The sequence below is a fragment of the Trachypithecus francoisi genome, unplaced genomic scaffold (genome assembly GCF_009764315.1).
Source record: "Trachypithecus francoisi isolate TF-2019V2 unplaced genomic scaffold, Tfra_2.0 Lachesis_group3, whole genome shotgun sequence".
Taxonomy (NCBI): Eukaryota; Metazoa; Chordata; class Mammalia; order Primates; family Cercopithecidae; genus Trachypithecus; species Trachypithecus francoisi.
The window spans coordinates 130,547,894-130,575,435 of NW_022681468.1; the positions used below are offsets into that span (position 1 = coordinate 130,547,894).

Below are 27,542 nucleotides of genomic sequence, written 5' to 3' on the forward strand. Positions count from 1 at the left end.
GTGCGGTGGCTCATGCCTGTAATCCCAGCACTTTGGGATGCTGAGGCAGACGGATCACGAGGTCAGGAGTTCGAGACCAGTCTGGCCAACATAGTGAAATCCCGTCTTTACTAAAAGTACACAAAAAATTGCCTGGGCGTGGTGGTGTGCGCCTGTAATCCCAGCTACTCGGGAGACCGAGGCAGGAGAATGGTGTGAACCCGGGAGGCGGAGGTTGCAGTGAGCTGAGATCGCACCACTGCACTCTAGCCTGGGCAACAGAATGAGACTCCGTCTCAAAAAAAAAGAAAAGAAAAAAAAAGAAGAACACAAACACAGGGTAGGTTCTACTTGTGAGAACAAAACCTAGGCTCTCATCTGCAAACTAAAAGGGAAATTTGGTCTTACCATGTGAGATTTTCCACAGCAGGGTAACATAAGTTTGGGAAATAGAACAGAAGTTATTTAAATTCCCTATGGCTAGACTTGAAATTGACAAGAAAAGGCTCAATAGAGAATGCCAGTGTGTCCCCAGGTGTGGAACATGGACCTTAACATTGGTATTACAACCGCACATTGGTATATTTTACAATATTTGTCTTTTTCTTTTCCGTTTTTAAACAGGGTCTTGCTTTGTCACCAGGCTGAAGTGCAGTGGTGCAGTCATAGCTTACTGCAGCCTTGAACTCCTGGGCTCAAGCAATCCTCCCACCTTTGCTTCCCAAAGCCTTGGGATTACAGGCATGAGCCACTGCACCTGGCTTACAACATTTGTCTTCGTAGCTATTTTTACACATTGAAGAAACAAAATTAGCACACCAAACTAGCACCAGGTTTAATCAAAATTATTAAGGACAGTTTATAGAAAAATTTGAAGCATAGTACTGGTGGAACGTGGATATAGGAAACTTGCTAAAATAGTTGAAAATGACAGGTTTGGGAAAGATTGCAATATGGTATGGTATATGTCAGAAAAGTCATGGAGGCCGGGCACAGTGGCTCACACCTGTAATCCTAACCCTCTGGGAGGCTGAGGCAGGCAGATCACCTGAGGTCAGGAGTTTGAGACCAGCCTGGCCAACATAGTGAAACCCCGTCTCTACTAAAAATACAAAAATAAACTGGGTGTGGTAGCGCATGCCTGTAGTCCCAGCTATTCAGGAGACTTGAGGCAGGAGAATCACTTGAACCAGGGAGGTGGAGGTTGCAGTGAGCCAAGATCACACCATTGCACTCCAGCCTGGGTGACAGAGCAAGACTCTTTCTCGAAAAAAAAAATAAAAAAGAGAGAAAAGTCATGGGGAAAGTCAGACATGGTAATCCTAGGGCAGACATATCGCATGGAGGGTGGGACACCTTCCTGCTTCAAATGGTGTTAGTATTGAAAGAACCTGTAGGTTGAAAGAGGTACAAACTTGAACACGTCTTTACAAAGTGAAGAGGAAGTTACATAAATACCTTGCTTTGCGACCTGTGGTATGGCGATGGGTGGCTTCTTTTGGGCAGCGTGTCATCCAGGACCCTTGTCCTCATCCTGTAGTGGGTTGGAGGTGGGGATGGGGGTGGCCTGGCAGCTACAAAAATTTCCACAACAAAGCCTCTAAAACTGAGTGATCATCAACCTCACCAGTAAAGCCACTACACCACAGTTCCTGACATGAGATTAGTATTTGGTACAATGCTTCCAGAATAATCAAAATTTTATAATTTTTTTCATCTGTGATGATATTAAACAATGATATTTGAAGAGTAGCTGGCCCTTAGTAAATGTCATGCACCGTAATTCATCACACCTAAGATGCTACTGGTTATAAAAGGAGCATCATTATTTTATTTACTGCATTGAAAAATTAGAAAAACACTACCAGTTAAGCTATGACACATCATTGACTATAAGACATCCTTTTTTTTTGTTTTTTTTTAAATGGAGTTTCACTCTTGTTGCCCAGGCTGAAGTGCAGTGGCGTGATCTCAGCTCACTGCAACCTGCGCCTTCCAGGGTCAAGCAATTCTCCTGACTCAGCCTCCAGAGTAGCTGGGATTACAGGCGTGTACCACCGTGCCTGGCTAATTTTGTATTTTTAGCAGGAACAGGGTTTCAGCATGTTGGCCAGGCTGGTCTTGAACTTCTGATCTCAAGTGATCTGCCCTCCTTGTCCTCCCAAAGTGCTGGGATTACAGGCACGAGCTGCTGCGCCCAGCTGATTATAAGACATACTAATTTCACAATGTAAAAATGTGAAAAAAATACATCTTAGAGTTGACAGAATACATTAACTGTTCATTTACAACATCTTATCTTTGAACTGCTCATTGATACAGAAAAATGATCTTGTTTGAGATTAACATTTCAGGCAGAGAAAGTAAAAGAAAGCCGTTGTGTCTCTTCCTTCTGGGGGCCTGTTGTTAAAAAAAAGAGTTTGCTACATCTGCAAGCTGGAATAAACAAAAAGAACTGGAGACTGAGTTGACATGAAATAATAAAAAATATGGAAAACAGTGTCAGACATTTATATATTTCATTCTGCTTAGCGACATTCCTTCACATCCATTATCTTATTTGATCTAATTTTTTTCACAATGAAAACAGCTCTGTGTGTGTATATTATAGATACACACTCAGTAGAAAAATAAAACCATACAGAAAGTACACTTAGAGACAAACAACCACAACATTTTAACTACTGTATTTTTGTACAGAGATAGTGCATATAAATACTATCATATGTTCAATCAAAACAAAATTGAGGCTCCTTACCATCCCTTGTTATTTTTAACAAACCTTTTTTTTGCTCCTCCTTCTAACCCACTCAACCAATGTTGCTAGCTTGGTGTTCACCTTCCATGCATTGGATCATGTCATCATGTAAAACCAACTCTACCCCTAAAAGGATTGGGGGTGGCTTGATGGTTCGTCTTATTTGATCTTCCCAATGGCCCGGGGGCAGTGTAGTGTTATGAACCCCTTTTTGCTGAGGAGGGGACAGGCTCCGAGAAGTGGAGTGATTTGTGTGACACTCTATGGCTAAGTGGCACAGGGTCTTGGCTGGGAGGGCTAGTCTTTGAGAGTTGTCCTTGGCTTTTTTGAGATCAAGTTGGTCACAAATACAACCTTGCAGCCTGAGATAGTCCCAGTTGATGCCTCTTCCTCCAGCTTTATTATTAACAACTCTCTCTTCTGCATCAAAAGTGTCCCAGGTTGAATGGTATGTTATATATTTGCTCTAGTGGTGGCACACTTCTCCAGTGGGGGCCAACACTTCTAGGAAGGTTGATTCCAGACACCACCAAGAGATCACCGGACCCACGGTAGATCTGGAGCCAGTGTCTACACTTGGACTTAACGATGATATTGGAAGTGAGCTGTGATATAGCAGAAAGAGCAGAGAAAAGGAAGTCAGAAATCCCTGTGTCAAGTCTCAGGGATTAAAGGAGACCACGTATGTGAAAATGCTACACAAATAATGAATTTGTGGTATGGTCACATATATTTAAGTGGATGAAACTTTATGAATAAGCACATACTCCATATTCATTGAGTTAGTCCCTGCCCCAAGCCTCACATGCCAACCCCCCAGTGCACTTTTCCACCCACTCCAAGCAAAGGCAACATGGTGCATTATGACCCCAGGCTTCAGTTTCTCCATTTGTAAAATAGTGCAGAAATTATAATACTTGTGTCTTGCAAGTGTTGTGAGAATTAAATGAGATAATTATGTAAAAAGCATTGGCACATATTTCTGGTTTCAGTACATGTTAGTTCCAATTACCTAGGGGTGCAAGGGAATACGAGTGGTTTGTTGGCTACTGACTACCCTGTCCCCTGCGCACAGAAACACTTTTTCTTTGTATTGTACTCTGTGCACTGAAGTCCAGCACACACATACTTGCTTCAGAGACACATCTTCCCATCACCAAAATATTAGGGGGTTTAAATTTCATAAAGTTGAAATAAAGTGCAAGCCCATTGCTGGTTAGTAGAGCAGTTTGCAAGCCCAGTGCTTTGTATGTAGCAGACAAATATTTTTGGCTGAGTTTTCATAATTTGCAGTGGAAATAAATGTTTTTGTCCAGTAAAATGGCAGAAATGTAAAAGGTGGAATTCCAGAATGTCTTAAAATTAAAAGATCGAAGTGTTAGCAGGTAGTTCCTTTCCTGTTATTACTCACGGAGACAGAAAAATCCCATTAAAAAACAAGCTCAGTTGGACTGTAGGCCAGAGTGTTACCCATTGTCCATTGTTCACCATAAGAATATGGTTTATCTGCTTCTCAGGGTGATCCACTTATAACACTGGGGGCATTCTAGTCCCAGGTTTTCCGAAGTCAGATCTGCTATCCTATTGTGCTCATGGGCCACCTAAATGGCCCAGACATGATACTATCTTATTGTCCAGACAGCATCTTCCAATCACCTTTCAAACCTGGACTTAGCACAGAATCCAGTCTTAGGACAGTCCTAGCTTTTGACTTTGAGAGCCTGGTCAGTGTCCAAAAGCACCCCAGAAAATGCTCAATTATATTGATGTTTCTATTTCTTTTAAGATTTTACTAACACATGCATATGGTTAAAAATTGTAAACTGTACAAAAAGGTCTAAAATGGAAAATAAAAGTTACACTTCTCTTAAAACTCCAGGTTTTCTCCCCAAAAGTACCAACAAAACAATTATAGCACACATGCCTTTTTAAAAAAATTACACAAATTCAATAATTCCATATCTGTTCCACATATTGACTACTCTTTCAATGAAACAATGTCTTGAAGCTCTTTCCATATGAGTACATGCAAGTTCCTTTAATGACTGCAAAGTACTCCTTTGCAGAGTGTGCTGTATTCTGATCAGTCCCTTAATGATGCTTCTGTTTCCCTATTACAAACTTTGCTACAGTGAACAACCTTGCATATATCTTTTGCAGGTATATCTTGAGGTAATTCCTAAAATATACAGTTGCTGGCTCAAAAAGGATGAGGCTTTGATTCTTTTTTTTTTTTTTTTTTTTTTTTTGAGACGGACTCTCGCTCTTTTGCCAGGCTGGAGTGCAGTGGCCCGATCTCAGCTGACTGCAACCTCCGCCTCCTGGGTTCAAGCGCTTCTCCTGCCTCAGCCTGCTGAGTAGCCGGGACTACAGGCGCATGCCACCATACCCAGCTAAATTTTGTATTTTTAGTAGAAACGGGGTTTCGCTATGCTGACCAGGATGGTCTCGATCTCTTGAGCTTGTGATCTGCCCACCTCAGCCTCCCAAAGTGCTGGGATTACAGGCATGTGCCACAGCACCTGGCCGAGACTTTGATTGGTATTTAGTCAATTATGTTTATATATTGGTCTGTGTCTCTAAAATTTCAATACTGATTTCCAAATTGCTACCTAAAAATACTGTGCGGTATACTCTTTGCAGAAGTTTCTAAGAGTACTGATGGTCACCTCCTCCCCCGGCCCTGTACAGGGGCCTTGTACTTACACAACACACTCAATTGTCTCTCTTTTCTGGGCATTTGAAGGCATTTGAAGATGGTGGTTACCCAGTATATGGGTAACTTGTCCTTTCTCCCAGATAAATCAAAGAACAGGGCTCCCTGGGACACTAGTGAAGTGTTTGCAAAACCGCTGCTCTGTCGGCCAGGCCTACCCTGGGGCTGTCTCCTGGGCAATGAAGGTGGACTTTCAGGAGAGAATAATCCTCCCTGTGTATGCTGACTCACCTTTGCTCTTCCTGGTCCCCACCCTGGTAAACACACACCAGTTAGTGAGGTTCCACCTTTAAAAAAATCAGTCAGGGAATCACCCAGCTGAGGTTCCCAGCCTCAAGGCTGAGTTCTTCCGGTGTGTGAGGGACTCTGGTGTTTGGGTGCCACCTATTAAATGTTAGCAACAAACCAGGCTATTGTGTGGATGGGGCGTACCCTTCTTTCCAGAACTTGCACATGAATCAACTGCTTTTTAATAAACTACATCATCCTTAGAAACTGAATGTGGAGCTAAGAGTGTCTGTTCTCAATCTCTGTCTAATGGATATTTCTCCCTCATCATTTGTAGGAAGTCTCAGGGGTAAGAGTAACTTTTCATTATTGTTACTACATTCATGTTGTAGCTGGCATGCCCACCACTGCCTTCCTCCCTTTGTACAGTGTACTGTGCTCACCAGGGGCTGCTGGAAAATGCAGTACCTTGTTGAGTATCCACCTGTTTAAAATGGTACCATTTTTAATGTGGGAAGCAAAAGGGAATTAGTCAAAAATGAAGCTCGCCTGAGAGTCCTTGAGGTAGTAGCCTTTGCCCTCTGAAGAGAACAGCTGTCCTCACACTGATGAGGAACCATCTCTGCTGCCCCCTCCCAGCACACATGACAGCCAAACCTGCCCCTGCCTCTCAGCAGGGGTAGAAGAAGAAAGGAGGGGCAAAACAGCTGTGAAGGGTTAGTTGTTCCAGAGCCCTAATGCATATTCTCACAATTCTAGGGCAGTAGTTTGTGTCTTAGAACAACTTTCAGCCTCTGCTCCCTAGATCACAGGATTGTGCATGGTAACGATGCCCCACCACCCTGCCCACTTACTCCCGGGATTCAGCGGCTGTGTGCAGAGGCCCTGTGCCTCTGGACAAGTCACACTAGTACTAAACTCTGTTGTCGCCAACCCAGCAACAGAAAAGGGTTTTTTTTTCACTGTGGGGAACTTTTCAGCTTCCCAGGCTGTGCTGAGAGCCTGCACATCCATGTTTGGTTTCCAGCTTTCCTGACAACCTTATCACCCTCTGTTAGAGCTTCCCAGCTCAGCCCTAGCCCAGCTTTCGTTGATCCACCTTGTCCTTGATGCTCTGGGCAGGTCAGGTTCTCCCAAAGGCTCTGAGTTGCTCCCACCTCCAGGTTCTTTCCTCCCTCCCTTTGCCTCATCTGGGTGGGTTTTTGGACATAGTAAGGAGTGGTCACTAAAGACAGAAGTTATCGTTAGGAAACCTTGGGCAGTTTACAGTTTTTCAGCAGTAAAATAGAGATAGTAATACATAGTATGGGGGGAGAGTTGTGAAGGTTGAATGAGTTCACATATGTGACTATAATTGCCTGGCAGAGGGAGGGAGAGATGGGGAAGGGAGACAGTAGTTAGGGAGGGAGGGCAGAAGAAAGACAGAGCGAGGGGGAGAGAGAGAGAGAGAAACTGATATGTGACCTATTGGATATAAAAAAGTATCAAATCAAAAATAGCTTTGGTGTTTAGTCTTCAATGCTCAGAAGAGATGGTCATGAATAAAAATTGTGTGTCTTTTTTTTTTTTTTTTTTTTTTTTGAGACAGAGTCTCACTGTATCGCCCAGGCTGGAGTGCAGTGGCGTGATCTCAGCTCACTGTTAGCTCCGCCTGCCGGGGTCACGCCATTCTCCTGGCTCAGCCTCCCGAGTAGCTGGGACTACAGGCACACACCACCATGCCCGGCTAATTTTTCTGTTTTTTTTTTTCACTATGTTGGTCAAGCTGGTCTCGAACTCCTGACCTTGTGATCTGCCTGCCTCGGCCTCCCAAAGTGCTGGGATTACAGGCGTGAGCCATCATACCCAGCCTAAAAATTGTATGTCTTTTTAATGATACATTTTGTTTTGGAGATAGTCTGTCGTTCTGTTGACATGTTAAACTTAATGGCTAGAAATATCCAGTAAGTCATTCATTTAGGAGACTGTGAAGAAACCACGTTTGGATGCATCCATAGTCATTGAATCTTCGGTTCACATCTTGCCTTGGCTACTTACTAGGTGGGAGATCTCAGTTTCCTCCTATGTGGCATGGGAATATTAACCCCTGTCTCCTAGGATTGCTTGCAGTAGTAAGTAGATCACCCTCCACAAATCAAATAACTCATTGCTTTGCATATTGTAACCACTGTCACCTCGTTGTAGATAGCAGACTGGAAAATGAGTCCTCTTCGAGCACTAGAGACTGGGGCTAGGAATCTTCAGTGTCGAGTGATATTTGGAACTATGAGAATCAATGAACTCCACTGTGAGTGCTGTTCTACTAGGAAATAACTACCATGAGAAAGAGGAGGAAACAGCCTCTGAGTGGGGGCAGTCAGGAATGTGTCTCTGTGCAGTGAGACACAGAAAGACTGATGGGTTTGATGGGTTATGCTAGGAAGGCAGTTTCTTCGGATCAGCACAAACATATACACCATGACACAGAGCTTCTCTGTTTCTCGTCCTTTATAGAAGTCTAATAACCACTTATTAACAGCCCTTGTGTTTTGTTCAACGGTGCTTACATTTTTAGATGTCTATGAGGGCTAAAAACCAACCAACCAACCGACAGGTTGGTTACTCTGGGACCTTAGTTTTCTGTGCAGAGTTACTGTGGGTGCCCAGAAACCTGGAAACGGTGGGGAGGTGAGGAGAGGAGGAATCACTGGGAATTATCTGGCTGGATGGAGACCATGGGCAGTCAATGGAAATCTAGTGAGTCACGCTGTAGCCAGTGCTTTTTTCTCTTTCTGCTTTGCCACAAGAGGAAGAAGGAGTGGTGAGGGCTGAGGTAATTTTGTAGAATTGATGCTGCATGTAGTTCTGAGAATGCCAGATATAGAGAGTTTCCCTCGGCAAGACAGCATGGGTGGCAAGCCTTCCAGAATCCCTTTCCAGAGCAGGAGCCCATGACACTGTATCCTTTTCCAGTGGTAGCCCCTTCTTGGCTGATTTTAAAAGATAGCTTTCCCTAGAGCCTCTTAGGACTTGCTCTTAGCAAAGGATCTGTGTTTCCCATAGGAAAAAAAAGTAAACCATTTAATGAATTTTAAAATAAAATTTGAAATGGCTTCTATCTTGTTTCTTTTCATCTTCTCCTCTCAAAAAGCCTCCTTTTCCCTTTTTTCATCCTAGTTTAGATGTCTGAGCAGTTGGCCTTTCTAGATACCCTTACTCAGAATTTTTCTCTCCTTCATTCAAAGTCCCTCAAGTAGTGAGCACAGGGGCAAGTCTCACCCAGTTCAGTGCCCACTGCACTTACCTATTGGCGACACTCCCAGTAGAATGCAAGCATTTGAAGGTAAGGGAGGATCTTCCAATATTGTCATGTAATATTTGCCATTACTTCATATTTATTAGCTTTTTTGCTGATAAGTGTAGATTATAATGAATGTCCTTCCTCCTCTGGTCTCCTCTGGCAAATTCTAAATATCTTAGACCTACTTCAAATGGCTCCTTTTCCGGGAAGTCATTTCTTCTGCCTCTCCCAGGACAAAGTGGCCTACCCTCCACTCCTGGAACACCCATTTTGTGTGTGTATATGTTGACTGTTATTGATGCATGAATCACTTTGTTCCATCGTTATCTAGGTGTCCTTCAAGGAACTTTGAACTGCCCAAGTGCTCAGCTCCCCAAGTGCTCATGAATCAACTTTGTTCCATCATTATCTAGGTGTCTTCATAGGACTTTAAGCTACCCAAGTGTGCCATAAGAACTTGGCATATAGCTGAACACATGGGGAACCCCACTACAGAAATGTCAAATGAAAGGAGGCCCTGCAGTCCACAGAGTGTTCAGAGGCCGCCCTAGTGTGAAGCTGAAAAATCCCAGACGTAGATGAGGGCCACACCTTCGTCTACTCAAGGGGGCCATGCAGGGATGAGGTCTTCCTCTCCTGGGCGTGTTCCATGATCTCATTTTGTCTGTCCTGTGCACATCCTCGTTATTAGAGCAGTAATCAGTCATAAAAATGTAGCCATCTTTTGAATATGGAAAGACAGTATTAAATGTATGGCAGTGATAGGTTTATGAAGGGGAAGTAATTTAGATGACTTGAGAAATTATGACTGTGTGACATAACCTTTGTGTGATACATATTCTTTCAAGTTCTGGGTTCTATCATATAATTTGCAAAACGAGACTAGAAAGTTTCTGTGTCGTTGCTTATTTTCACTGACAAATTCAACACAACAGTATGGTTGAAGGAGTCATCAGAGACTATCGACCATGCGTTATGCTATATTCCTGACACTGTTTAGCACTTCACGCATATTATTTTGTTTAATCCTTACAGCAACGTTGTGAAGTGGGTCTGTCTCCCATTTTACAAATGAGAAAAGAGGTCACTTTGTGTCACTTCAGGGACACAGTGAGCTTAGGGAGCTTTTCCCCACTTAGTATGTAGATAGCAAAGCTGGAACTTGAATCCTCATCTTATTGATTGCAGAATCTTTCTCTGCACGGCTCATTCTGCTACGTTTTATTTGAAGAATATTTGGAACACAGTGAGAGCTTAGGGAGCTTTCCTCCACTTAGTCTGTAGGTAGCAAAGCTGGAACTTGAATCATCATTGATTGCAGGATCTTTCTCTGCACTACTCATTCTGCTACATTTTATTTGAAAAAATATTTGGGAAATTAACAACATTTTCTCTTTGTTACTACAGGGGAAAATAAGCTATCCTAGTAATTGTGTGTTTTATGTTCCCAGGGAAGCAAAGGTGCCTACCGATACCACTGGCAAAGCCACAATGTCAAGCACAGTGGTGTGGACGACATGGTGCTACTCTCCAAGATCACAGAGAATTCCATCGTGGAGAATCTGAAGAAGAGATACATGGATGACTACATTTTTGTATCCTTTATTGGCTGCTTTGGACATTTCTAAGTGATATTACAATGTCCACAGTTAAATTGTGGCTTTATGCTAGGTGCAGCAGCTCACGTGGGTAACCCCAGCAATTTGGGAGGCTGGGAGGCTGAGGCAGGAGGATTGCTTGAGCCCAGGAGTTCCAGACCATCCTGGGCAACACAAGGAAACCCCTTCTCTATTATAAAAAACAAACAAACAAAAAAAACTGAACTTGTGGCTTTATTCCTGCTTGACAAGAGTTGTCTGAAAGTCTGAATGGATGCTGTGTGCTCACCTTGTTTTTCACAGTTTCAGAATGAGGTTTTGTATGTTTATATCACTTGGTTCAGGCTGTGCAAAGGGCAGAGATGATGTCTACTTACTCTCCTGGCATTTCACAAAGTGAAGACGTAGCCAGTATTTACCTATTTTCATCTATAATATTGTCCCTTTGACATGCTGTAGTCATGCACGTGGTGTCTAAAACCTCTTCTCTTCCTAGAGGAAGTCCTGGTTTGCAAAGAGTTCTGTCAATAATATATCCTGATTGCAAAGCAGAGACATTTAAGTCTGGACTTAAAAGGCTTAAAAATTTTGCCAGTTTTTCTGCATTTTAATGTTTACTAAAGGCAATGCGAGAAGTGAAGATTGACTATTGAAAATACCTGACGTTCTTGAGTTGTTCTTTATGTTTCAATTTTAGCTTGCCGGTTGCCATTTTTTATGGGGCTTTAAAAAATGCAGAATGGTAATTTGATTCAAATGTGGGTTGACTTCATTATCAACAGGGAACTGTGATATTTGCTTAAGTTCCTATAGGATTCAGGAATTTCGTCTGATGCAACTATGTAAAGATATAGTGGTAGAACTATTGTGAGAGTTAGTCATGGACATGCAAAACTCTGTGAAATCTATATAATCGTACCAAAAAGTTTAATTTGGATGCCAGTAGTACCTTCTGAAAGTATGGTGTCATGGATGACCTATTAAAAAGTGGAGTCTTTGCTACTGATGTGATACACATCTTAGATTTTTACCCAAAAAGCTTGGGGAAGAATAGTTTTCACATCGGTGGCTTATTATGATTACTTAAACTGCTTGTTTGACTATTAGCTAAAAGCGCTGGAACGTATGCAGTAATAACTTTTGCAGGGGCTGCCTGTCCCATCACTGGTAAGTGGGGGGCAGGGTGGGGGTTCAAATTATCAGGTATTTAGCAAACAATACTATCAAATAATTAACAGCATTATTCCAAGGCATTGGGACCATTCTGACCAGTACTCTGCTGTTTCTTATTTACTATAAGGGAATTTTACCAATATCTATGTAGTTAAACCTCTGAACCTCTGTTTTCAAGGATTAACAGATATAGTTGGAGTTATTGGCTGCATTATAATTGCATCATTTAAAAAATTTATTTTATTTTTATAGCACTTTGGGAAGCCGAGGCGGGTGGATCACTTGAGATCAGGAGTTTGAGACTAGTCTGGCCAACATGGTGAAACCCTGTCTCTACTAAAAACGCAAAATTAGCGGGCTATGGTGGCGTATGCCTGTAATCCCAGTTACTTGAGAGGCTGAGGCAGAATTGCTTAAGTCTGGGAGGCAGAGATTGCAGCGAACCAAAATTGCACCACTGTACTCCAGCCTGGGTGACAGAGCAAGACTCTTGTCTCCAAAAAAAAAAAAGTAAACATTTTATTTTTAAGTGACAAATACTAATTGCATATAGTTGTGGGATATAATGTGTTTTTTTTTTTCTTTTCTTTTCTTTTTTTTTTTTTTTTGAGACAAGGTCTCTCTGTCACCAGACTGGAGTGCAGTGGCACGATCCCGGCTCACTGCAGCCTCTGCCTCCCGGGCTCAGGTGATCTTCCCACCTCAGCCTCCCAAGTAGCTGGACTACAGGCACACACCACAATGCCTGGCTAATTTTTTGTAGAAATAGGGTTTCACTATGTTGCCCAGGCTGGTCTCAAACTTTTGAACTCAAGCAACCCACCCGCCTCGGCCTTCTAAAGTGCTAGGACTACAGGTATGAGCCACCGCGCCTGGCAATGTGATGTTTTAATATGTGTATACATTTTGAAACAATAAAATCAAACTAATGAACATATCCGTCACTTCACATACTTATTGTGTGTGGTGTAAACATTTAAAATCTACACTGAGCAATTTTGAAATGTACATGATTACTTATATAACTTCTGTATCAGGGTGGCGACCTATGGCTGACAGACAAAATCTTACTCACCACCATTTTTTGGACAGCAGTTTTGTTGGAACACAGCCATGGTCATTCGTTTAGTTGTTGTCTAGGGCTGTTTTCACACTACAGTGGCAGAGCTACGTAGTTGTAACAGACTGCAAAGTCTCAAATATTTACTTTCTGGCCCTTTGCAGAAAAAAAATTGCTGACTTCTGCTCCAGATACCTGTGCAGGGCTTCCTTTTTTTGTTTTGTTTTGTTTTGAGATGGAGTCTTGCTCTGTCACCCAGGCTGAAGTGCAGTTGGCGTAATCTTGGCTTACTGCAACCTTCACCTCCCAGGTTCAAGCGATTCTCCTGCCTCAGCCTCCTGAGTAGCTGGGACTACAGGCGTGTGCCACCACGCCCAGCTAATTTTTGTATTTTTAGTAGAGACAGGGTTTCACCTTGTTGGTCTGGCTGGTCTGGATCTCTTGACCTCGTCATCCATCTGCCTCGGCCGCCCAAGGTGCTGGGATTACAGGCGTGAGCCACCGCACCCGGCAGCTTCATTTAATTTAATTGTACAAAAGCAGTTATGTTCAGTTGCAAGTTTTTATTTTATTTGGTCAAAATACTGAAATATGCTTACTTTATCTGGAGTTCTCACCATCAAAAAAATGTTAATCACTTTTACGTGCAGCACCCACAGCACTTGAAAACTGGCAGATAATTGATTAGAAGGAGCTGGGTGGCAGGATGTGGATCTGGACTGTCTGGCTTGGTCTGCATAGGTCTGGTGACCGTAATGTTTTGTGACCTCTGTGCCTTGGTTTCCGTACCTGTAAAATGGGAGTAATAATAAAATCTCCCACGTGAGGCTGTTGTAGGGTGAAACGAAATGAAGAATGCAGCGAGTAAACAGTAAGTATGGGTCATTATTACCACGCACTCGGGCAGGTGTGTAAGTGCTTCCCATATTTCTGAGTTATTTTCCAAAAATTCAACTGTACAGTTGTTTATTGGTAATTAAAATGCATTTTGCCACAGAAACCGTTATAAATGGAGGATTGACAAGCCCATAGAAATCTTCATTTCCACTGAATGTAGTAGTTGAACAAATTGTATTTTGAAATGTTCTTGGAACGTGGGCTGAACTTACTGCATTGTAAACATGGAAGTATGGTTTTTTGATAAACTGGGTATAAAAAGAAACAAATGGTGTCCGTAGTCAGTCCCTCCTAACTCCAGACAGCCTCACTCCTCCCCATCACGATTGTTTACTCCCAAAACACCAGAAGCAGGGACTATGTCTTGTATAACTTATTTAAAAAGCAACATATAAAAACCCCTTAAAGCAATGCATGTTCATTTAACATGGTTCATACCATGCAGTCAAGCAAAAAGGAAAATACCAAAGTCACCCAGAACCCATCGCCAAAGGTTAGTTCTTATTAATCTCTTGGTGTAGAGCTTTCAGTTTAACCACATATGGTCATGCATATAGGTGTGCTTTCTTGTTAGTTTTAAGAAAAATGGCATCATCCTGCCTCATGTATTTCTTGGTTTCCTGCATAATTTTTGGCATGGTGCATTGTATTAAGTATTCATTGACAATTTGTTGACTGTTAAGACTTGCTTTTTAAATTCAGACAACAGAGTTTTTAAATGACTCACACAGAGAGGGCTGTTTATGCGCCTTTGAATTAATGCCTTTGAATCGATGACTGACGAATCGTGTGCTCTACCAAGGAAATGAGTTACTGGACCACTAATGACTTTATGTTTTAGAAATCTCTACCCACTCAATATATGGGAAGCCCAGCATAAATGTGCTTTCTATCATTAGCACAGAGTAGCTTTCAGCTTTGAGGAAGCTTGATGGATGTTTATGATATAATACGGGTGGTCTGCTACAAATCTTCCTCTGCTAAGTGATAAAAGCGTCCTTTAACACTTCAATGTTAAGGGAATATTATAATAGAATGGCATTACTGTAAGTAAGAGTTGGGTTTTTTCCCTCTCCTATGTTTAATTGTTAAGACAAGAAGAGACTTGATTTCACATTAAGTTATAAGATTGCTCACTTTATCCCTTCTATATCTAATTCCTGCACATTGTCTTGTATTGAAAATCAGCATTTGGGGCAATTGATTGTTAATGCATTTAGGCTGAATGCACATTTCTTCTACATTAGGAAAAAAAAAATCCGCTTCGAAAATGCTGACGTTGTTTACCAATAAAACTCCATATTTTTGACTTATTTGTCCTATGACAAAGAAGGTTTAATTTGCCATCTGTTTGTCATCAATGTTGCCGCACTTTTTACAGTTACATTGTAAGATCTATGAGGAAAACATTACAGTGTTCTCTATTGTGCATGGGGAGAGAGCACTTCTGACCATTTGGCTGACGAAAAGAGTTCCTGTGCAAAGCACTCCGTGCTTATTCGGTCCACCTTTCCAAACTTGTTTTTACTCAAAGACCGCACTTTTTTTTTTTTTGAGACGGAGTCTTGCTCTGTCGCCCAGGCTGGAGCGCAGTGGCCGGATCTCAGCTCACTGCAAGCTCCGCCTCCCGGGTTCACGCCATTCTCTTGCCTCAGCCTCCTGAGTAGCTGGGACTACAGGCGCCCGCCACCTCGCCTGGCTAGTTTTTTGTATTTATTTTTAGTAGAGACGGGGTTTCACAGTGTTAGCCAGGATGGTCTCGATCTCCTGACCTCGTGATCCGCCCGTCTCGGCCTCCCAAAGTGCTGGGATTACAGGCTTGAGCCACCGCGCCTGGTCAAAGACCGCACATTTTTAATCCTTGAATTAGGAGTCCAGACTTTTGTGCCAGCCCCACTGGATTTCAAAGCAGCGTAGTTGTTTTCGAGCGAGGCCTGGCCCTTGGCATCCAGTTCACTGGAGGGGCAGCGTGCTATATAGCAAGATAGATGCCAGGCTGAAGCCAGAGCCTCGAATTCCAGCCCACCCATTCTCCGCGTGACTCTGGGAAAGTCACCTCACCTCCCTATGCCACCTCAGGGATGAACCCAGGGAAGTCCACTTAACCAGTGTAGGTAGTTTTGGGAAATTCACTGACTATTAAAACAGATTTTAACTGGCTGGGTGCAGTGGCTCATGCTTTTAATCCCAGCACTTTGGGAGGCTGAGGCGGGCGGATCATGAGGTCAAGAGATCGAGACCATCTTGGCCAACATGGTGAAACCCCATCTGTACTAAAAATACAAAACTTAGCTGGGTGTGGTGGCACACGCCTGTAGTCCCAGCTACTTGGGAGGCTGAGGCAGGTGAATTGCTTGAACCCGGGAGGCAGAGGTTGCAGTGAGCCAAGACTGAGCTGCTGCACTCCAGCCTGGTGACAGAACAAGACTCCGTCTCAAAAATAATAATAATAATAAAATAAAAATTAAAAAAAAGTTCAACTCTTAGCACTGCCTAATAAGACTATTAAAAACAATATTTGAGGCTGGGCATGGTGGCTCATGCCTGTAATCCCAGCACTTTGGGAGGCCTACGCGGACAGATCACAAGGTCAGGAGATCGAGATCATCCTTGCTAACATGGTGAAAGCCGTCTCTACTAAAAATACAAAAAATTAGCCGGGCGTGGTGGCGGGTCCCTGTAGTCCCAGCTACTCTGGAGGCTGAGGCAGGAGAATGGCGTGAACCTGGGAGGCGGAGCTTGCAGTGAGCTGAGATCACGCCACTGCACTCCAGCCTGGGCAACAGAGTGAGACTCTGTCTCAAAAAAAACCAAAACCAAAACCAAAAACAAACAGAAAACATTTGAAAGTTGTACTACCGTCACATTTCATAAAAGAAAGAATATTTTTACACCAAAAATGTGGGAAGGAAATAATCTAAGAATAAAGGACAGTTTCTTTATATTGAATAAATTAAGCTTTATGAAAAATTCAGAGCATTGTTTCTTTGTCATTCTTGCTGCAGATCAGTGAAAACTCATAGATCCATGGACAGGCATTTGGGAACCCATCAATTAAAGATATCTTGGGTCTCTTCTGTCTCCCAGAGTCTTTTAAATAATTGGCATTTTTTTCTCCTGTTTTTTGGTATCATAGCTTCATATCTTCATGCAGTTTGAAAATTAACCTTAGGCCACACCTTCACCACCAAGGATTATGTGGGTAGGGACAATGATTGGAACAGCTTTTCCCAGAGGCACACCTGAATTATGTAATAGGAGTGGGAGTGAGCATTGTTGGAATTACCTGGAGTTCCCAAACCAGCAGGAGAGCACAGGTCTCCGGAAAATAGCTAAGGCCTCTGCACACATAGCAAGGTGGAAAAGGTGAAAATTGTTTAGATAAACAATTATTCCAAACTCTCACTGGAAATAACTACGATATGTTTTTTTTCCTTAAGTCTAAATTAAAGTCTCCTTAGTTTTTCTGTAGAAACAGCCATTTTATTTTTTATTTCATTTTATTTGCTCTGTCACCTAGGCTGGAGAGCAATGGCATGATCACAGCTCACTGCAGCCTTGCCCTCCCAGGCCTAAGTGATCCCCCTACCTCAGCCTTCCAAGTAGCTGGGACTGCATGTGAAGACCACCATGCTTGGCAGGTTTTGTTTTGTTTTGAAGAGATGAGGTCTCAGTATATTGCCCAGGCTAGTCTCGAACTCCTGGACTCAAGCAGTCATCCCATTTGTCTTCCCACAGTGTTGTGATTATAGCACCCAACCAGAAATAGCCATTTTAAACCAAACTTTATTTTTTAGGTGTCTTCCCAAATAATATTATCCTCAAGAACCCTACTGATAAATTTAGGGAGCAGGTACACATTTTCCTCTTCATTTCATTCTGAGCTGAGTCATTGATTCAGAATTAGCCTAGAATAGTCCAAAAGAAATTTTTATTTTTTTTTTTTTCCTGAATATCTCCTTAACCAGGCCCTAATCAGAGTTTATGTAATCTACTTGGTGAAAAATCAAGACTTAATGAGGTATCTCTTTATATAGCAGATTAACAGTGTTTAAAATGTTGGTTACTTTAGGAGCTCATAGGCAACTGAATTCATATTTACTAAATAACCAAGGGATTGGTGGGGAGGTGGTACCTTTGGCTGATGGCCTGAGGGCAGCCCTTTATTCTTTGTGTGCAGTGATCAATTTGTCTAGGACAAGGTGGCAGTAACCACATTCCCTTTACAACTAAGGGAAGAAGTACCCTCCTCCATGGAAGGAGCTTATTTGCCTGTTTGTTTTTCCCTGGGGATGGACGTAGACATGAAATAAATACCTTCCTCTTCTGAAGTGAAGATGGTTCTAGCAGTGCTGTATTTCTTTAAAATTGGGTTTACCATAAGAATCATTATTACTTCATTCATTAATTGTTTGTTTGTTTTCTTTTTTTGGAGCCAGGGTCTGGCCTCTGTTGCCCAGGCTGGAGTGCAATGGCATGATCATGGCTCACTGTAACCTCGACCTGCTTGGCTTAAGGAATCCTCCCACCTCAGCAGGAACTACAGGCACGTACCAACATGCCTGGCTAATTTTTAAAATTTTTTTGTAGAGATGAGGTCTCACTAGATTGCCCAGGCTGGTTTCAAACTCCTGAGCTCAAGGGGTCCCCCGCCTTATCCTCCCAAAGTGCTAGTAGAACTACAGGCTCGAACCACCACACCCAGCTCATTCATTCAATTTTGATTAGGTCCTTACCATTTAGAAAAGATACTTTCAAAATCCACCTAAGGGGGCCGGGCGCGGTGGCTCAAGCCTGTAATCCCAGCACTTTGGGAGGCTGAGGTGGGTGGATCAGGAGGTCAGGAGAGGTCAGGAGATCGAGACCATCCTGGCTAACACAGTGAAACCCCATCTCTACTAAAAATACAAAAAAACTAGCCGGGCGAGGTGGTGGGCGCCTGTAGTCCCAGCTACTTGGGAGGCTGAGGCAGGAGAATGGCGTGAACCCGGGAGGCGGAGCTTGCAGTGAGCTGAGATCGTGCCACTGCACTCCAGCCTGGGCGACAGAGCGAGACTCCGCCTCAAAAAAAAAAAAAAAAAAAAAATTCCACCTAAGGGAAGTAGGTTTTTGAGTATGCAAAGCATCACAGAATCTAAGTCAGAAGAGGCTGCCAATTTAGGGTTGCCAGATAAAATTCAGGACTGCTGGTTAAGTTTGAATTTCAGATAAACAAGAAGTTACTTTTTACTATATGTACCAAATATTACTGGGGAACATACTTATTTGGGACATACTCAAAAAAAAATTCTTGTTTGAATGACTTTCCAATTTAACTAGTTTTCTGTGTTTTTATTTGCTAAATCTGGCTACCAATAATAATGTTAACACAGTACCTGCTTATCTTAGGCATTCTAGCTTGTTGATCACGAGTATGGGCTTGGGATCCAGACTGCCTGAGTTAGAATCATAGCTCTGCCACTTATAGTTTGTGACCTTAAGCAACTTTTAAAATTTCTCTATGCCTCAGTTTCCCTGTACAGGTTGAGTATCCTTAATCTGAAAATTCCAAATTTGAAATGCTGCAGAGTTTGAAATGTTTTGATAATGGACATAATGCTCATCAGAGCATTTCGATTTTGGGTTTTTGGGTTAGGGATGCTGAACTGATGGTGAGTGTAATGCAAACGTTCCAAAATATGAAAAAATGCAAAATCTGCAAAAAGCGTTTTGGATAAGGGATAGTCAACCTGAAGTAAAATAGGGCTGTTAGTTGGTGCTAAGATGTAAATGTATATGTGTTTAATTAATTTTATCACCCCTTTTTGAGTCTTGGCTACAGCATCATGGACATCTTATCTGCTTGATAATTTTAACAGTACATGTATGTGTCCTAAATTTTACTTCAAAGAAAGCGGGCTACTAATCTATCATTGGCCTCATTCTGACTTTGGCAATTGGGAATACATTTTCCATGGCCCTGCTTCCATTAACTCTTCAGTAATTTTCAGTGATGGCTCACTGTCTCCTCGAACTGGGCGCCACTGGAGTGGTCTTAAAACCACCTCATCTTCCCTAGTAGCAATTCATGTTCAGCCCTTTCAAGACTGAAGATCTCTCTGGTCAGTGACAAAGAGAAGTAAAATCACAATCATGTCATCCTGCATGCTCACCTTTGTATATACACAATAATTTAAAATATTTTCTTTAAAAAAATTATATGATCCATCTCACATTGATTTGTATTCAATAATAATAACCCTGTGTCTAATAGAAACTAACAAACCATTGCCTCTAAAACAGCACCTGGCATGTTAAACCACACTTGAAATATGCATCATGATTTCAGATATTAACAGGATAAAACATGTGCCTTAGACGATATTAATTAAGGAAAAGCCACTACTACGTGCTATGTTCAGACACAGTGCTGAGCATTTTATAATTATTTAAGTATAGTGAGACTATCAAGTAGGTCCTATTTTATCTCCATCAGCACCAGCCAATCTGACTGAACACCTGGCCTGGTTTTCATGGTACAGAGGTCTTAATATGTAAATATAAAAATGTCCCCCTGTGGGAGGAAATCTCATCGTTTTAAGTCTTTATCTAAAACTATACATTTATAAATAACTTTCTGTTTAACAATTTATTTGTAAAATTTCTAAACACCTTGAAATTGATCATTGAAACAGTTTTGAATGTCTGTGTGTTTGTTGTTTTGATTTTTCCATGAAGTCAAGAAGTTATATCTGTTCTGTTTGTTTTGTTCACTGTTATATCCCCAGCATCTAAAACAGTGCCTGGCATGTTAAGTAAGCACCCAATTCAAATTAGTTGATTGTTGAATGAATAAATGGAAATATTTTTCATGTGATCATAAGACTTCATTTATTTTGGCATATTAAAATGTGTTGTGTAAAATTTTTAAGGCCCAGCATAAACATAGCCTCTCTAAGAAGCGTTTTTGGATTCCCCAAGCAGAAATAATACCTTCTTTCCCTAAACCTGATGTAGGTGGGTTTATAATTTTCTTCTCTGAAAACTACCTTATTTATGATTATTACTATTATTTTGAGACAAGGTCTGTCTCTGTCACCCAGGCTGGAATGCAGTGATGTGATCTTGGCTTGCTGTAACCTCTGATCTGGGCTCACTGCAACCTCTGCCTCCTGGCCTCAAGCAATCCTCCCGCCTCAGCCTCCCAAGTAGCTGGCACTATAGGCACACACCCCCACGCCCAGCTAATTTTTTTGATTTTTTTTTTTTTTTAAGAGATGGAGTTTCGCTATGTTGCCCAGGCTGGCCTCAAACTCCTGGCCTAAAGCCGTCCACCCCTTTAACCTTCTAATATGCTGGGAGTACCGGCATGAGCCACTGCACCTGGCCAGAAAATTACCTTGTTCACGCCTTTTAATTCCTCTAAGCTTCTGGAGAACAGAGCTGTTAGTTCATCTTGTATCCCTGTATTTGTTAAATAAGTAGATGATTTTTTTTTTTTCGGGGGACAGAGTCTCACTGTGTCGCCCAGGCTGGAGTGCAATGACACGATCTTGGCTCACTGCAACCTCCGCCTCCTGGGTTCATGCGATTCTCCTGCCTCAGCCTCCTGAGTAGAGTAGCAGGGACTACAGGCTTGTGCTACCACACCTACCTAATTTTTGTATTTTTAGTAGAGATGGGTTTTTGCCATCTTGGCCAGGCTGGTCTCCAGCTCCTGACCTCAAATGATCTGCCCGCCTCAGCCTCCCAAAGTGCTTGGATTACAGGCATGAGCCACCGTGCCCGGCCGATGAATGTGTTTTTAGTGTACCTAACAGATACGAAAGTTCAAAGGAAAAAAATGCATGTAATTTGAGGGGAGGACTGGTAACTGGTTTTTTCACTCCTTGGCCATTTTTGCTTTGTTTTCTTTTCTCCTTGCTGCACGTGTCGCCGATCTTGAAAGAATGTGCTTTAATTTATTTAACATAATGATTTCATTTTGTAGCACCTTGGTAATTAAATTTATTACTCTTCCTTAGGAGGAACAAAGCCTGTGCTAGTTGCATGATTGCTTTTGTCTTTATTTGTAATCTTTTAGAAAATAAGCACACAACCTTTCGACTTGGACAGTCATTACCAATTCTTAATAACATCTGGTTACTTAATTTGAAAAATGTGTAGCTATGAAGATTAATGATGGACTTTAACTGAGTTTAAATTCAGACATACATAGGATCTGTATTAATCTCAGTCAATCCTTTCAAGCAGATGCCATATTTTGGGGAAAAGGAAATTGAAATGTACCAAGGAGCGGTAAGTTACGTGTCACATAAATTGCTGCCTTATTTAGGGCTTTTATGATGCAGACATGGTTTTTCTTGAAGTTAGCAGTACTTTGCACTTTTCTGTTACGAACTTTTTATCGGAGAAACTTAAGTGACTTTTTTTATTTTTAATGATCTTTTTATGTTTTAATTTTTATTATTTTATTTTTATTTTATTTATTTATTTTGAGACAGAATTTTGCTCTTGTTGCCCAGGCTGGACTGCAATGGCATGAAATCGGCTCACTGCAACCTCCACCTTCTGGGTTCAAACAACTCTCCTGCCTCAGCCTCCCGAGTAGCTGAGATTCTAGGCATGCACTACCATGCCCAGCTAATTTTGTATTTTTAGTAGAGATGGGGTTTCACCATGTTGGTCAAGCTAGTCTTGAACTCCTGACCTCAGGTGATCTACCTGCCTCAGGCTCCCAAAGTGCTGGGATTACAGGCGTGAGCCACCACGCCTGGCCAATGATCTGCTTTTTAGAGCACAGCACAAAAAACCTTAGGACTATCTAATATTTGAGCCTTATTTACGTAGAAAATTAATTAAATGGGATGTAGGACTTACAGCTTAGGGATCTTCCTGCTTCCACATATGCCACAAAAATCTAAGGAATAAAAATCAGTTATGGGTAAAAAAAAATGGAGCAGTGGGTACTGATTTGTAGAATCAGAACCATTGTTAAACTGTGACTATGACTTGAACATGAAAAATGAATCTTGTATTACTTCATTTATTAATTTGACCCTGGTTCCTATTCATAATCAGCTCCATAGCCATTTCAGTTGTATAGTAAAACTGGAAGCTGTAATTCTCCTTAATATGTTTTATTCTGTGGTTCATCACTTCCCCAGGCCTCCCCATCTCTGCATCTTTTTCCTTTCCTTTTCCTTCCCTCTTTGCAGAAGAAGCACAAGAGCTTTCATTAATCCTGACCCCTAAAAAGCAAACAAAAGAGAGCCCACACAAATTCATCAGTTGAAGTGGAAGGCAATTTACCCAGAGCAAGAGCCCACCCCATTGTTGCCAGATGAATGGTGCTGGTAGCTGGAGCCGAAGGAGGCTGCCACGCGAAAGACCTTTGATAATGCTGCCTTTATGGGAGCCCAGCACAAGGGAAACACTGTCAGCAGAGGCTGGCCCTGCCCTAGTGCCCCGATCAGCAGGCACACAGAGCTGGCTTGGCGTCCTCAGTGACAGCCAAGGCACTGTAGATGGAGGTGCCGTGCATGTGTGTTTCTCTAGTTTTCTGAAAAGGGTTGCTGGATGCATGTCCCTTTTAGACCATTTATCTTTTGAAGTGTTCTCTTTAAGAAAATGTAGAATTTCTAAAAAATATGCTTAATTTTACTGCTAATGGTAACAGATGATTGTAAAACTGGTATTTACTGAGTGCCGTGTACCATGTTATACTTGCAGCAATAATAAAACAGCCCTGGATGCTGGCTGTCTCCATTTCACAGATGAGGAAACTGAAGGTTAGAGAGTGTAAAGTACTAAAATCTACTGAGTGGTGGAGCTAGGAGTTGAAGTCAGGTCCTAATGACTTTGAGAGTCTCAAGGGAGGGAAGAATCAGGTAAAGGAAATGCCCACTGTAAGTTTTCTCACAGATAGCTGAGAGGTTCAATAAGACCACAGATAGGAAACCAGTTTGGAAAATACAGGGTGACATGCAAAGGTCAAGTATGACAGTTCTGCAGCGTTGAAGCCTTATTGGGCAATGACTTTCCCCCATTGCCCATGGCTTTCTTTCCACTCCATTTCCTTCCATTTTCCATCTTCTTGTCTTTCTTACAGTCCTCTACTTTCTCATTTCAAAGAGTCATTAAAGATTGTGCACTTGAGACCAGAAACCCAAAATGATGGTAACTAAGAGGGGTACTAAGGCCTAAGTTTTGGTGACACTCTCACCTAAGTGAGAACCTGACCTAAAGAGGGAAATTTTTAAACAAAATTATGAGATTCCATTGTTTTGGACTGATCTCATGCACTAGCATTTGGTCTGGTCTGACAGACCAGACCAAACCAACATGGAGTCACTCATGTTACATGTGACATAATCGAAACTTTAAAGAAACAGACCAGGAAATGCCAGCAGGGAGGAGGTCCCCTCTACTCTAACCCTTACAAAAAGTAACCTAAAATCTTTGTTCCCATCTTACAAACCTCACTGTTCTGCTATTTCTCAATGATATTTGAGAGCAAGTAAATACATTTTTACAGTGGTGACAGAGTGACATCAGTGCCTAAGTTTTGGTCAGTATCTCCAAATTGAGAGGATGACCAAAAGAGGGAAATTGGACTGGGCGTGGTGGCTCATGCCTATAATCCCAGCAAATTGGGAGGCCAAGATGGGAGGATCGCTTGAGTCCAGGAGTTCAAGACCAGCCTGGGCAACATCATGAGACCCTGCCTCTATTTAAAAACAAAAAAACCAAGTGAGGGGAATTGTCAACTTAAGTTTAGCCTAAAGCTGCCTCCTTACATATTTTAAGTTCGGGCTAAAGGTTTTTTTCTTTTTTCTTTTGAAACAAGGTCTTACTCTGTCACGCATGCTGAAGTGCGGTGCTGTGATCTTGGCTCACAGCAACCTCCACCTCCAGGACTCAAGCGATCCCCCCACCTCAGCTTCCCAAGCGAATAGCTGGGACTACAGGTGCACACCACCATGTCCAGCTACTTTTGTTTCTTTTTTGTAGAGAGGAGGTCTCACTGTGTTGCCCAGGTTGATCTAGAACTGCTGGATTCAAGTGATCCTCTGGTCTTGCCCCAGAAGTGCTGGGATTACAGACATGAGCTGTCACACCCAGCCCTAAATGTTTCTCTGTACACAGTAAACTGTAGCCTAACCAGATGTATAAACAAACTATAACCTGCTCTTCTGCTAGTCACTGAGTTTTGGCCAATCAGAGGTGGCCAACAATTCAAACTGTGTTCAAATAAGGCAAACTCCAAACTAATCTGTAACTAATCTGGCTCTTTCTGTACCTCACTTCCATTTTCTATATATATATATATTTTTTTTGTTTTGTTTTGTTTTGTTTTGAGACGGAGTCTCACTCTGTCACCAGGCTGGAGTGCAGTGGTGCAATCTCAGCTCACTGCAACCTCCACCTCCTGGGTTCAAGCAATTCTCCTGCCTCAGCCTCTTGAGTGGCTGGGATTACAGGCATGTGCCAGTACGCCTGGCTAATTTTTGTATTTTTAGTAGATACGGGGTTTTGCCACATTGGCCAGACTGTTCTCGGACTCCTGACCTCAAGTGATCATCCCACCTCAGCATCCCAAAGAGATTACGGGCCTGAGCCAGGGCCGACCCTCACTTCCATTTTCTGTATATCACTTTCCTTCTTCTGCCCAAAAATCTTATAGCATATGGCAGGACTGGAGGCTCTCTGAACCTATTCTTGTTCCAGGGCGGCCTTGTTCACAAATCATTCTTTTCTCAATTAAACTCTGTTAAAGTAAAATAATAACTATAATAATCCTGCACAATCCTAGTGTATACTAGAAGTCCGTTTAAAACCATATCCAGGTATCTGCTCCTGACCATAAGGTTAAGGCAGAGATCACATATTCTGGCTCCTGCATAGGGTTCTTTAGGTGATCAGTCCTAGGCATAGCTTGCAGCCCTCCCTGGGTAGTTCCCCTTATGAGCCCCCTGCCTACAACATGGGAAGAACACTGCATATTGGATACCAAGCCCCCTCATCCTAACCCCTCCCCACCAAACTCTCATCTTCCAGAGCATGGCAGTGAGCAACAACTTCTCAGCCAGTCCCCCTTTTCTATAGTAAGTCACTGCACAATAAAATGGATTGAGTAAATTAATCCAAAGATGGATTAAGTTAAGCTTCACCTTTGTATATCACTCTACCTTTTCAAATTGCTTTCCCATCCATCATTTATACTGTGAGACTTGCAGCTTGAACGCTATTATTCCCATAATTATACCTCACTGCATCCTCCAGCTCCTGAACTCAAGCTATCCTCCCACCTCAGCCTCCCAAGTAGCTAGGATCGCAGGTATGTGCTCCCACACCCAGCTAATTAAAATTTTGTGTGTGTGTGGAGACTAGACTCCAAGTCCTGGGGTTAAATGACTCTTCTGCCTCAGCCTGCCAAGTAGCTTGGAGTGATCACAGGCTAGGAGTGTTTTTTCTCCACATATACCCAACAAAGTATTTCTCTTTTTAGTAATTTTTGAGGTTGTGGTGAAGGTGGGTGTCAAGAAATTGAATAAAGCAGGGCTGAAGTCAGCCTGAGAATTTATTAAGCATGGAAAATGTATTTAGTTTGATATTTGTGCATAGCTAAGATGTCCCATAAGATGAAATCACAAACCCAGGAGAATATCTTAGTGTGGTAGGATTTTTTTTTCCAATAGAGATGAAACAAACTGGCCAAACTAGCTTATCCCTTTAAAGAACACACCTTCTTGCCCTCTTCTTATGGAAAGATTTAAGTATTTTTTTCTGATCCATAGATAATCTCACCTAATTCCTTCTGAGGCCCCAGAGTCTACCATGTGGCCTCTTTAAAAAAATTACATAGGAATTTAGAATTCTGGTAGAAGTCAGAGCTAGGTGTTGGGCAGGCCTCTCTTAAGACCTGTTGCCCGAGTGTCTACAGAAACATTTAGAAATGGACTGTCATCTGCAGAGGCATGTATGGGTGGAAGGGTGGGGTGTTGGAGTGTCTGAAGACACTCCACATCCAGAAGGCTGAATCATGGATATGCCTACGGAAGACTCCTTCCAAATTCCGTCTTAATTTTGCAAGGGTGTAACCTTGATGACCTAGGAAATTTTATGAATTCTTGTATCGTGCAACCTTTAAGATGTAATTATAGGCGTTGGAACTATAGTGCACAATTCATTTCCAAATTCAGAAAAAGAAATTTAATGTGTTGCCTATCTGACCATGATTTTGTTTTTCTTGTTTAATTTTTATTATTTATGTATTATTATTTTTCGCTTTTCTAGGCACAGTATGAAAACCCACCACATATCTATGCCCTCGCTGATAGTGTGTACAGAAACATGATCATTGACAGAGAGAACCAGTGCGTCATCATCAGGTATGAAAAGTATCTTTATCTGTGGCCATGGAAGATATGAGACTATGCTGTGGTTATGTATTTCGGTCGATAAGCAGTGGTTTTGCAACAGCTACTGATGTCACGGCCTGGTTAATGTGTCTGAGTAACAAGCTGGTTAGCTGCTTTATCTTGGTTTATTTATAACTCTATATAATGGAGCTCCATACCATAAAACTTTTGAGCTCCCCTGGGGTTGCAGTAAGTATAATAAACATGTTTTCACTGTTTAGTCAGATGAAATCCTTTTGTCTAGGTCCCTATTTTTTCTTTGCCTTCATAATTTAGTAGTTCATGTTTGAGCATTTTTGGTGAATTTTGTCATTTGCATTGAATTTGGGGGGAGATTACTGGTAATGGCTGGCATTAGGTGTCTGTAACCGCCTTTCATAATCCCTCTAGCTGGACACATGGCTCTGAGTCCTGCCTGATTTTAAGTCAAGTTTGTCCAACCTGCGGGCT

The 27,542-nt window shown here is 42.1% G+C and overlaps 1 protein-coding gene across 1 annotated transcript in view; it reads left to right on the top strand.

The window, feature by feature from the left end:
- The window catches only part of MYO1E (myosin IE), a 244,103-nt gene that overhangs the window by 90,471 nt on the left and 126,090 nt on the right, over positions 1-27,542 (top strand). The window contains exons 2-4 of the mRNA XM_033189918.1: positions 10,413-10,556; positions 21,877-21,966; positions 26,968-27,062. Of these exons, the coding sequence (XP_033045809.1) occupies positions 10,413-10,556; positions 21,877-21,966; positions 26,968-27,062 (329 nt within the window). The remainder of the gene's footprint in view (positions 1-10,412; positions 10,557-21,876; positions 21,967-26,967; positions 27,063-27,542) is intronic.